Below are 12,349 nucleotides of genomic sequence, written 5' to 3'. Positions count from 1 at the left end.
TAAATGGACAATCTTTAAAACTTGGATCTGGCGCCGGCATAGAAAAGACCCACACCTGTGCATAACTAATATCTTTAATGTCTTTGAAAATGACTTCGAAGAACGGATATACAATAGTTGACTGACAGCCAATGTAGATTGATTGTACAAAGTTACTATTGATATTTTGGCATGAACTCCACCTATTGTTAGACTACTCCATGTCTGATCATAGTGTAATAACAGGCTGTACATATTCCTTAAGGTTTCCCAGTATTTTGACAAATGTACTACATGTATTTGTCTTTCTTGACTGTTCCACTGCCCATGTACTGCATGTTAAGTTACACATGTTATTCGTCCAGACACACCAGTATATGTTATCCCTCCATGTGCAATAGTACTCAACTGTACAAACACTAGTCTTAGTGGTTGACAAATGTACCATTGTTGTTGTTGTTTTTAATTTTAAAAAAAGTAGAAAATAAGGTTGCCTTCGCACATTATTAATTGATTAACTAAAAGAAGTAATAATCTAGTGGCGTTCCCTGTGCGTTCTAAAAGGCTACTGCTTCCAATTCGATTACAACCGTATGATGCAGATGCGAATACATTATTAGCACGATTATTTTACGACTCGTTATTGTAAAATACACATGAGGAAAGTCCGTTACCGAATTAGACAGCTGGATAAAAGTGGATTAGGGCTTAGGATGTATTGATAAGATTAAATCTAACGAAAAGCGTTTCTACAATTAAGTTCTAAAATTACCTTATTTATTTATCTAGTATGCGTTTGTTAATAAAATGTCCATTTTACAGTACTATTTGCAGCATACAAGATTCTCTAAATTGCAAAAGTAGTTCCCAATATCCTACCCCCAAAGTCCTTGTTGTAAAAAAAAAACTTGAACTTAAGAACTTGTTAAAGCTTGTATGGGTGATGTTCCAATCAATTTTTAAGCATAGTCGTTCTTTATGAGCTCTTCACTGGTCGTCAGTGTAGCCTTTTAGGAAAGCAATGGTGGCCGAGGCACCTTGCTGAAAAACAGACAAGGGGAAATTAACGGAAAATAGATGATACAGCATTTTGATTTTTTCTTCAATGTACAAGCACTTGGGATTTATCTCAGTGCTTTTCCTAAAACTCAATTATTGTACTTTCCGTGTTTTCTCCAGACAATATTCCTGTGTAGATAGAATCAGTGATACCAAAAAGAGCCTTGTAAAAAATTAAAATCAAATTGATGTCATTGTCCATCACTTCCCGTTACACCTCTACTTCTACAGATCAGTGTCTTTATAACGTTGCCATTGGTATCATGCGCAACCTAAATAATTTAGTTTTGTGCAATGAAAAAGAATTACATTATTTTGCAAAACACTAGAGATGAGACTACTTATAATACCTCCATGAGGAAGTTCATATCCTCGGGTGCCATGTCAAAGTCCATGGTTCCCACGTAGTCAACATCAATACCGACGGTTCGCGCCACGTCTTTCTTCTGCCAGGGTAAAATGTGCCAACATATTGGTAGGTGTGAAAACGGGTTTACATTATATTTTCAAAATAGATTTCTAAAAAAATATTGACAATTACACGTTAGTGTATACTTGCTAGAATGCGACAATTGCCTGAGCACCATCTTTAGGACAACATTAAAAGTAGCCATAATTATAGCTACAGTACATATTGTTGTTGCTATTGGTTGAAGATTAGGTCGATTTCTATTTATAGTATTAGTATAGTGCAGCCATGTATTTATATTTCAGCCATACCATAGGTATGGTGAAATATATTGTATTCGTAATGTTTCTTTCTTTCTTCTTTCTTTCTTTCTCCTGTCAAATCTTCGGAACACGGTATCTCCGTTGTTCCTGAACCGATTGACTTGAAATTTGACACAAGGGTAGAGTGGGTCAATATCCCCAGACGTTTTTTTCATTTTTTTCATATCTACCTTTAAAATGATTTTATTAAGGTTTTTTGGTCATCTTAAGACCAAAACTGTATATTTGGGCCCCCTGTACCCTGGTATTATAACCGAATGAGCTGAAATTTGTCACAGATGTGCTTTGATAATTCCCCCATACAAATTCAATACCACTTTTGGTGTACAGTATAACGAAATGCTTATTTTTGCGATTTTTTGGTCATTTTTTGACCAAAAAAGGACACTTTTGGCTCCTGTACCTTGGTTTTAGAACCGGATGACCTGAAATTTAGTATAGGAGTGCCCTAGACATATGCGCACATGGATTCATTAACAGTTGAGGCATACAGTACAACAAAATGCTTAATTTTACGATTATTTGGCCATTTTATGACCAAAAAGTACACTTTTGGCTCTTGTGCTCTGGTTTTAAAACCAAATGACCTAAATTTTGGTAAAATGGTGCACCAGATATTCATTCAAATGACACATGTATAATTTTTGTCATAGACTACGTCAAAATGATAGATTTGGGGATTTTTTTTCCAATAGCCACAGGGGTCAATGACCTTAAGGTCGTTGACCCCAGCTGCAGATTGCACCTTCTGGCATATATGTCTATTTAATCTAATTAGATAGGTAACCAATCACTTAGCCTGAATCTATATCCTAAAGAGGGGGGGGGGAGGGTGACAGCCAATCAGCGAGTCCGGTGTTATCTGGAAGAGTCCATTCTTACACGGAGGGGTTCATTTTTTTTAAAATTCATCCTCGGACTGGTGAAGTCTTTCAGTGGGTGTATTTTTGGACAGGTCTATTTTGCAGTTTTACAGAAGGTGTGCTGGAAGAGTCTATTCTCGCACGGAGGGGGGATTTTTTTAAATTCATATTTTGGACTTTGGTGACTTCTAGTTTGTCAAAGTCTTTCAGCAGGGTTATTTTGGACTGGTCTAATTTGCAATTTTAAATGGGTGTGCTGGAAGAGTCCATTCTTGCATGGAGGGGGGATTTTTTAAAAATCTATTGGCTTTTTTTTAAATCCATTTTTGGGACTTCAGTGATTATGTCAAAGTCCTATTTTAGCGGATGTATTTTTGGACTGCTCTACTTTACATGGAAGAATCCATTTTTTGCACACGGAAGGGGGATTTTTTCAAATTCAGTTTGGACGGGTGGTGATGATTCAAAATTCAATTTTTAGTGGAAGTGTTTTTAGACTGGTCTATTATACCTTTTCATGCACTGGGACCTTTTTTGCTGAATTCAATTTTGGATTTGGTTTCTTATTCAAAAGGCCAAGGTTTCAGTGGGAGTATTTCTGGACTGGTCTATTGTGCAAATTCACATAGGGTGCACTGGAGTCCATTCTTGAAGTTGAACGGGGGAATTTTGTAAGATTCATTTTTGGGTTAAACCGCCATTAGTAAAAGTGATTTTTCAAATGGGTGATTTTGAAATAGTCTATTGTTGCATGGGGAGGGAGATGGCTGAAATATGCTGTATTTGCTCTCAAGCAAATGTCGGCCTTTCTAGTTAATTGCAAGCATCTTCGAATTGGTGTGGCTAATTCGTAGGGTGTGTAGCGGCTGCTGTTCGACGCAAAGTCAGATGATCTTAAAATGAGATTTTTCCTTGGCAGCTGTAGGGTCATTTGACTCAGTCATATGCCACTCACACACATTTTAGATAAAAGTGATGGGGTCTAAATTCTTACCTTGTATAGATAAAAGACTTCATACTTACACTTGGGGAATAGTTCTTGCCGAAGAAGTCGAGGAGAGAGCCGTACAGCTGCAGAGGCGTCTGGATTTGCCTCTCGCCGATCACTTTGTGCTTGAAGGTCTGCAGAACTGCGAAGTTTGTCATGATGCTCTCCACAACTTGGTTCGTCCGGTGCTGAATTCATAATGGATACTGATATTAATGATGTGCTTTTATTACTTTAGTAATAAACTACCAGAAATTACCACAGTAATGTATGATTGAAGTCATCTTCATTTTTTGTTCCTATTTAGACTTTAAATATTTGAATTCAACATAAGAAATAATAAACGGTGATAGTTAGAATAGTCTATGGTGATTATTGAAAGATATTTGCTAGGTTAGCTAAGGAAACTCATGATGAACAGGATACGATGGAGAGATATATTAACCAACCACTGTCGTCACTAAGGGCGTCACTAAGGCGTACCTGCAAAATTAATACGTCACAAAAAGCAATAAAACAAAGAAACGTTACATCAACGGTGCGTGAGGAATAGTGATTGCTCCACTTTTTGAAGTGATTCTTAGGTTCAGGCGTTCTGTACAAGTCATACACCTCACCTGCCCTTCGAACTTTGGGAAGAGGGCGTCAAAAGCTTTCTCGTTGTCAAAGCCGCTGAGAGTTGCTTTGAACGTACCGGGCTGGAAGGCCTGGAACAAAGAAAAGTCAGAATTCGTTAATTTTATAGCACTGATTCAGAGTCACGGTTAGAGAAGTTGTAACGAATCCATCCCATGGTGCATTATAAGGTAAATTTGATTCAATTTGTCTATATATTTATCATGTTATTGGACTATGCTATGAAACTATTTAAAGGTCGATCAATAACATTAAATCATACCGGTTAAAAACATCAATCAAGAACATTTACATGAAACACGAACTTTTAGTCCGTACCTTCATGAAGTTGTCCCTCAGGTTGTCCTCGTTTGACCCCTTCCACACATCGTTGACCTTCTGTAACAGCATCAGGGACTCCTCGAACCCGGCTACAGCATCGTGGTTAAACTTGTCACGCTCCGCCTGCGCCTTCAAGTAGGCCCTGTGGAAAATACGGCACTTGTTGGGAGATGTGTACTCTCTTAATTAATAAGGGGATATCTCAATGCACTTGGGGCACCTTGCGGCACTGTGGGGTTCGTAGATGACTCAATTTTATTACGGTTTGTGTATTTTTTTGTCGTAATAAGTCATACTTTGACGTATACAATATCTGAATTATGGTACGGGATCCGACCGGGCAGCTCTCGGGAGCAAAAAGTATGATATAAAAGACACCAAGCTACAAAATTCACCCTACAAACTTTTGGTAATTCATCTCCAAAATGTCCAAATCAAACAACAAATAAACAATTACCTTGCCGCCTCAGTATCTGGACGACGTTTCTTGAAGGCCTGGTCTTCTTCTGCCAGTTTCTTCAGCCGGTCCTGGAAGACATACTCGTACTGCTCCCGGTCCAGCTCCTCCGAGAACTGAAGACAGGGAAAACATACAGCCATGGGCGATGGTATTTTTTTAAATGCTTGTCTTTTTGTCTAAGGGCGCGGTCACATAGGTCGTGCGACAGTCGTACGAGTTTGATGCTAAAGGGTTTTCAAGCATGCCGTTGCAGAACCAAGCACCGACATGGATCCAACACAGCATTTTGTGTACCAAGACTGTTAAAGTTTGCAAGAGATGTACATTTGTGTCCTCCAAAATGGCCTCCAAAATGCCCGAAGTTAGCGATAGCACGACGATCGCACGCGCACGCTCTAAATTGTTTTGTGGTTCCCGTAGCTATAGATTGTAACAGTTATCACTATGCACATATTACTACCGATTGCCACCTTCCTCGTGACAATAAAGACTGTTATTCTTCACACTACAGCTAGATGTCGCTGCTGCAGTGTGAAGATTGTCTTCCAAAATATGGCTTGTGTGAGTCTCGAGGCCAAAGGGACAAACCGAGGCCAAAGTCGCAAAAAAAGACTAAGTCAATAGAAACCATGTGAACTGTATTACATTTTGCATCTGTACTTAGCCCGTACACCTGTACTTAGCTATAGCCCGATATGGTATGAATGTGCAATAAAGGCTATTACAACATTATATTAACAGTTCTACCAATGATAGCATGGCAATTAGAAAATCGACCAATAAGAGAATGGCTGCATATCCGTCAAACATTTGCATTTGTATGTTTTGCATCTCTTTAGGGCTTATGGCATTCGTCTACGCTACTAACACTAGTCATAATATTTATCATTTGATCTTATACTGTGAACATGTAAATTACTTTTAGGGATAACTAAATGGAAGTTTTGTCTGTTTGTCGCATTTACCTCGTTTTCGATCTATCAAAGCCGCCGCGTGATAAAGTTTTATTGTCCTTCGTACTCACCAGAAGCATCCCCAGTGTCTCCATGCGCTCGTGATCGGGACCACCGAAACGTTCCTTCTTGTTTTCCGGGCTCAGCATCTTCTTGACCTCGGCGTCCGACTTGTCTCCCATCCTGTCCTGAAACGTGTCACCCTTCTCCATGGACAACCACCAGCCTAGAGTTTGAAGGAATGATAAGATTAAATCATTATATTCTCTTTCAGAGACTGCAAACTTTGATCCAACAAGAAAGAGCAGAACATCGACTGTACTAATGCAGCCTATCTCTGGACCCCATTTCTGAGGAGCGACGGAAAAACAAACTTCACAATTCTATTCTCTCTTTAAATTTTGCTCCAACATAAAATTCAGGGTATCGACTTTTCCACTGTGTTACTACAGCCCTCCTCTTCATGGAAGTGACCAATTACAACGTCACACGACAAGGAAGACGTAACCTTGCGTACTCGGGACATTTGCTTACTACTATAATAGTAACAAGTTGCCAACTTAGCAGTTCACAATCAGTGAATCATTCATTTTTTTTCTTTTCTACATTCTATTCAATTCTATTCTATTCTATTCTGTTCTGTTCTAGACTACTCTATTCTATTCTATTCAACATTCTATTTTACATTCTACATTCTATTCTATTACTTGATCTGTCTGTTCTGAGCATGACGTCAGTGCTACTCAACTAATGTTACCGGTCAACAAATGGTAAAAGCAACAGTAAGCAACAAAAACAAGTGAATAGAGCGAAATAGCCTGACTAAAATCAAGCCCCTAGCGGCCGGCCCTACAATTGCCGCCACGGGGAGGGGGTCATTAAGCCCAGCCGGCGAGAGCTTGTGTAAACACAGGCTAAGAGCGAAATATTTGCAGTATTTTTCTTACCATCATAACAGTAGACGGGATAGTTAGCCACCAGTCCACCGTCCATGTACTTGAACCCCAGGAGCTCATACGGCTGGAACACAACTGTGGGTACGGCAAGTTAACAATCATTACTCTGATTATGCGAAGAAGGTCATGAGTTGCATAATCTATGTCTCTTTATGCTCGACTAGCCGGAACCTGTTCAATCAGTAGCCACCAAAGCAGGCTCTCTGGGCCCTTTTTCGAATTTTTGGCTCATGATACACTTTTGCAGGCGGCACAGACGAACCAGTAGAAAACGGACTGGCCAGCAAAAGTCTTTTGAGACGAAAAAAGCCCAGTGAGTCTGCCTATGAGGTTATACAATCAGGATCATCTGTCACTATAGTTTCATATTATTTTACGTTTTATGAAATGTCAAAATAAAAATGGTTTGTATGCTTGTATTTTGGAGGTTGTGACCTACCTGGAATAGACATGGACATGCGCACGGCGTCCCGTACTTTCATCAGAGGCGTGGTTTTGACGTGGAAGTAAGTTTCCTGCGCGTACTCCACGTTATAGGCCACGATACACAGCTCATGGCCGAAGGCTTGGTAAAGCTTAATTAAAGAATGTAAAAAAAGGCAGCGTCGTTATGCATAAACGTCATTTTGAAATCATCACAATTCATATTAGAAGGCTATCATCTGCATCTTTTGCTGACTGCTATTAAAAAATCTGAATATATGTTTAGTAGATTTAAGGAAGATGCAAACCATTATGCATTAATGGTAACTACGTATTTGCAGTTACTCTCGAAGCAGAGGTTGGTAAAAAAACAACTTCATATATGGATAAGGTTACGATCTTCCCCACCAACCTCTGCTTGGAGGGTATTTGCAGTATGTAGAATGCTGAAAGCAACCATGGTCCCCGACCCGCTAGATGAGGATGGGACTAGGTGAGGTGAGGTAAGAGTCTTTTTGTCTTTCGCCGCGCTTCCGCGGCGAAAGGCAATCAGACCGATATTAGATTTCTGTCCGTCTGTCCGTCCGTCCGTCCGTCCGGGTCGACCATGCCATACCGTGCTAGCGAGATATTCTACCCTGTAGATTCGACGGTATGTAACGTTATGACATACGTATCGGCCTACCATGAATGTGCTGCTTGGTTTGCGGTCCATGCCATATCGTGCTAGCGAGATATTCTACCCTGCAGATTCGACGGTATGTAACGTTATGACATACGTATCGGCCTACCATGAATGTGCTGCTTGGTTTCTGTATGGCTTATAAGCAGGAATTTGCAGAGACGGATGTGAACGGTGAGGATTTCTTCGTAAGATTGTATACAATTTATAAACTAACATGTTCGCTGTTTGGTTATAATAAAACAGACATTGTAGAGAACAGTTTGACATGTCATTTACTTTGTTTTATGGAAAATCACCGCTACAAAATCTAGAATTGTGTAAGATGCGTGCGCCGCATCTGACATGGTGTGGGAGGGGGGCGTATTCGGAAATTTCTTACTCTAAGAAATTTCAGGCTATTTTCGTGTAACAAACTTCTTTCAGCAAAATAGTAGCCCTCGGATGCGTTGAAAATAGAATTACCCACATTTAATTTATAATTTCGAAAGGGAAGATTCTGACCGAGCTCGACGGAGTGAGTCTGACGCGTGACGTCACGACTCCGTCAAGTAAAAGCATAATTGCGTTACTAAAAGAAACGAAACGTTCCATTAAACATACCACGGACCTGTTTTAGTTTAAAATATCTACCTTTCACATGATCTTGCCATTAAAAAAAATATTTCCATTACTGTATATGCCATGTTAATATTTTATGTTCAGTTGTTTATGGTGACAATACTTTGTTTGTTCTTGCAGAAATTCAGGACACATCTACTGATAAATTTGATTACTACAGTGCACTTTCATAAAACCCTGTTGTACTGTAACAGAGCCGTTCTTAACAGCGAAACAATCCGAATAAAGTTAACATCATTCATGCAGTTGTGTTATTATACAGTTCAAGTAAAATATACTCTGTCAGAACCACTACCTTACTAAACAGTTATATAACCTAGCACTTGACCAAACTGTGCCAGAGCTGCCAACGTTGCAGACTTGGCACCCACGCTTGACCAAACTATGCCAAACAATTTTACCTACACAATATAAGTAAGCGAAAGACTAGCTTTTTTCAGAAGCTCTTGTTTACAGTAGCTTTTTTGTTATTGTTTCTCAAAAACTTAATATAGTATGAATGCTGCAATGATTGCCATTGTCACAAAAATGTTTTGAATTTCTATGAATGCGACTACACAGCAACAGTATTATGCAAGCCTGGTGTTACTACGATACTTATCAAAATTAACCTGTGAAAATGTGACGTCCTTCCCCAGGTCCTTGTGCTTGTGTTTTGCCAGGTATTTCTCCAGGATGCCTCCCATCCAGTCCAGGAACCTGTTTCCCGGGTTAGCGCCGGACGAACACACCACGTTGAACGCCATCCCTACCTTTTTAAACACGCCAGGCAGGGGACCGCCACCGTCTGGGGGAAATTGACGTAAAAGAAATGCATTTAAATCGATATATTCTTGTATCTACTTATATGGCTTTTGTAGTATATGATATATTGAATGATTTGTACTATATGATACATTGAATGAGAGAGAGGGGGGAGAATGAGGGAGAGAGAGAGAAACGGAGGGAGGGAGGGAGAGGGGGAAGAAGGAGATGGACAATGTCTTAGAATAATATAAGAATAAAATAATATAGGAACATAAAGAAATGAATATTTCCTTAGAGTTTAAATTATTGGTAAATCAGTGCATCAACAAAACTAAGAAAGAACAACAACTGTAGAATCATTAATATCATACAAAATCTTTACTATGAATTGAGTCCAGGAATGTTCTGACAATTGTAACATATCTGTAAATTGTCTCTTGGCAGTGTTCATGTTTCTTTCTTGTAATATTAAAATCAGTGAATTTCTGCTGTTTGTCATATCACCTCATACACATAGTGTTAGTAGTGGCTACTGGATAACTAGTTTCGGCGTTAGCCAGTAGTTACTACCGTGACATCTCATCATTTCAGTCGAAGGTGGACAGTGTTAACAGTATTACAGGCGTCATGATAACGCATAACTGGGGTTCTTCTATATGGATAACCAGGAGTACATAGGTCATAGGTCATGTTCTTAGGTCATCTAGACTCTAGGTCACCGTCATATTGCGCCTATCTCTCACCGATCACGACCTTCATCATGTCCACCTCACTCATCTCCTTCAGAATCTCCTCTGACGTCATCCCCACAGCTACCATGGCGGCCGTTATTGCGCCTGCGCTGGTGCCGGCGAACCGTTTGATGTTCTTCATGATGCCGGCTTCCTCTAGAATCTTTAACAAACAAACAAACAAACAAACAAACGAATAGAAGCAAAAATGCACCAAACAACATGGGAATATTCTTCTTCTCTACACTTGAATTTGAATGGTTTATTCCTTTTTGGATGCCTTCTATATTTCTATGTTTTATTTTTGGAAAGCCATATATGTTCACATATATACGTATTAAGAAGACCACCATTCTTACGGAAGTCGACATCTCTTCTTAGCTATAAATTCAGTTGTTCCAATGCCCCCCCTCCCTCAATGTAATTATGTACTTTCAAAGGACCCATCATAGATAGTCCTTCAGTGTTCATTTGGTAGATTTTTATTGAGAAATGATAAATACACTAGTGTGGACAGTTTGTAGTTGTTAGTTATACATGTACGTCTTATTTACCATACATTACATTGTATTTGATGCAATCGTTGTGAAGTAAACTTTGACTTTTATATTGAATAATATATACATGTAACATTTTCGATTGCATCATAACTTACTTCATGTCAGTAACATGCCTTCGACTGATCAAGTCACCTAATCTCCAAGCAGATCCTACATTATAAAATAGTGACATAATTTGGTAAAGGAGTGTAGCTGGCCTGTGCGTGTGTTTACATACAGTCATAAACCGGCTTCTGTCCTTTGCCAGATTTTGATACTATCTATGCTACCGTGGGATCTGCTTGGAGATTGAAAATCACAATGACCTTACCTTCATTGCCCCCACATAGGCGATTCCCTTCGCCCCTCCCCCTTCCATGACCAGGTTCGTGAAAGGGAATTCCTTTTGGTTAAAGGCCTCTCCGCTGGCCTTGGGAAGTGTCACCTGGGTTTTAGATGCCATTCTTCCTACTGTCCACCTGTAAAATCAAGGCGGAATACTGTTAACACGATTCGGTCGACCTTGTTGATCACCATAATTAAGGCCAACAAATTTCATAATCAAAGTTTTTTCCCGTATTTAGCTCTTGACAATCTATGTTGTTACATTGGGCAGGGCCTAGATCGACAGGGCACAGATTGTCTTACAGCTGAAAGTTTCATTTGGCCAGCTATTTTGCTTCTGTGGGCGCTGACTATACTGAATTGACCTTAAATGCCTCATGTTATGAATTTAGGGGGCGTGTATCATCGGCCATCTTGTTTTGTCCTTCAGAGTCTGATCCCTTCTAAAATACCTGTAGTCGCTAAAACGTACATTTGAGGCTTCAGCAAAAAACGTTTGAAACTTAGCTTAACAGAGCTAAGTTTTAAGAAGTGATACAATACGATTAAAAACCTACCTTTAAAACTTAAACACACGTATCAGGGGACGTCTGCTTTGTATCGCGGCGCAGGATTTTGACAAACCTGTATGGCAAGTTTTTGCGGTTTTGCCTTTGTGAAGATTCAACAATGGAAAAGGTCAAGAAGTCAGACTTCTAGCAACACGAATAGCCATAAATTTGGCAGAACGCTTGCATGTGCGTGTGTAAGTACGTGCGTGTGTCTGTGATTTGTATTTGTGCGTGTTTTATTTGTGTGTATAGGTGTGTCCGTTTTGTGTGTTTTTGTTTGAGTACAGCATGACCATTGCTACACAAGTATGGTGTTTAGTTTCTAAAAAAAAAAAAAAAAAAACTACACTGCAGCAACAAAGGCTATAAGCCGACAAAGCGCAACCCCCGCCATTTCTGTGCGCTCGTCGCCAAATTCTACTTACAAATATGTTGGGGGTAAAAAAAAGCTGCATTTTAAAATTATTAGGGATAATAACATAGGCAACACGAATTTGACATTACTTATTTCAAGGAAATCGTAACGTTATTCCCACGGGAAGGTCTGTCGATGAACAATTCTTACATAAATCTCACTCACACATAAATCTACAAATATTATAAATGTTTTGTTTACGCATCAGCATTGTCAAATGAATGAGGGTTTAGAGATGTAAATAATATATTGATAAAGAATCGATACTCAGACGTAAGCCTTAATTCTTTTATTGACTATACATAGCACTCGTTTTACGATTTCAGTCTAGATAGAAAGGAAAGACAG

General features: G+C 39.4%; 1 protein-coding gene across 1 annotated transcript; it reads right to left on the bottom strand.

Annotated features, from left to right (window-relative positions):
- Positions 1 to 460: 460 nt before the first annotated feature.
- Positions 461 to 11,806, bottom strand: LOC118403999. The gene is made up of 13 exons (XM_035802901.1): positions 11,593 to 11,806; positions 11,022 to 11,169; positions 10,164 to 10,314; positions 9,285 to 9,460; positions 7,387 to 7,522; positions 6,939 to 7,022; positions 6,063 to 6,217; positions 5,036 to 5,151; positions 4,576 to 4,720; positions 4,239 to 4,328; positions 3,657 to 3,809; positions 1,389 to 1,484; positions 461 to 1,020 (listed from the first exon to the last, which is right to left on the bottom strand). The coding sequence occupies exons 2-13, from the start codon at positions 11,151 to 11,153 to the stop codon at positions 967 to 969; spliced, it is 1,488 nt and encodes a 495-aa protein (XP_035658794.1). The 5' UTR covers positions 11,154 to 11,169; positions 11,593 to 11,806; the 3' UTR covers positions 461 to 966.
- Positions 11,807 to 12,349: the final 543 nt, after the last annotated feature.

Source organism: Branchiostoma floridae, chromosome 17, assembly GCF_000003815.2.
Source record: "Branchiostoma floridae strain S238N-H82 chromosome 17, Bfl_VNyyK, whole genome shotgun sequence".
NCBI lineage: Eukaryota > Metazoa > Chordata > Leptocardii > Amphioxiformes > Branchiostomatidae > Branchiostoma > Branchiostoma floridae.
The sequence above is the reverse complement of the archived record's forward strand: the minus strand, read 5'-3'. Positions and strand labels throughout refer to the sequence as shown.

Coding starts and splice junctions, on each gene's coding strand:
- LOC118403999 (XM_035802901.1), bottom strand. CDS start 11,153: ATGGCATCTAAAACCCAGGTGACACTTCCCAAGGCCAGCGGAGAGGCC. Junction 4,329..4,575: donor TGAGGGACAACTTCATGAAG/GTACGGACTAAA, acceptor TCTTTGTTCCAG/GCCTTCCAGCCCGGTACGTT. Junction 1,485..3,656: donor GCAAGAACTATTCCCCAAGT/GTAAGTATGAAG, acceptor TTACCCTGGCAG/AAGAAAGACGTGGCGCGAAC.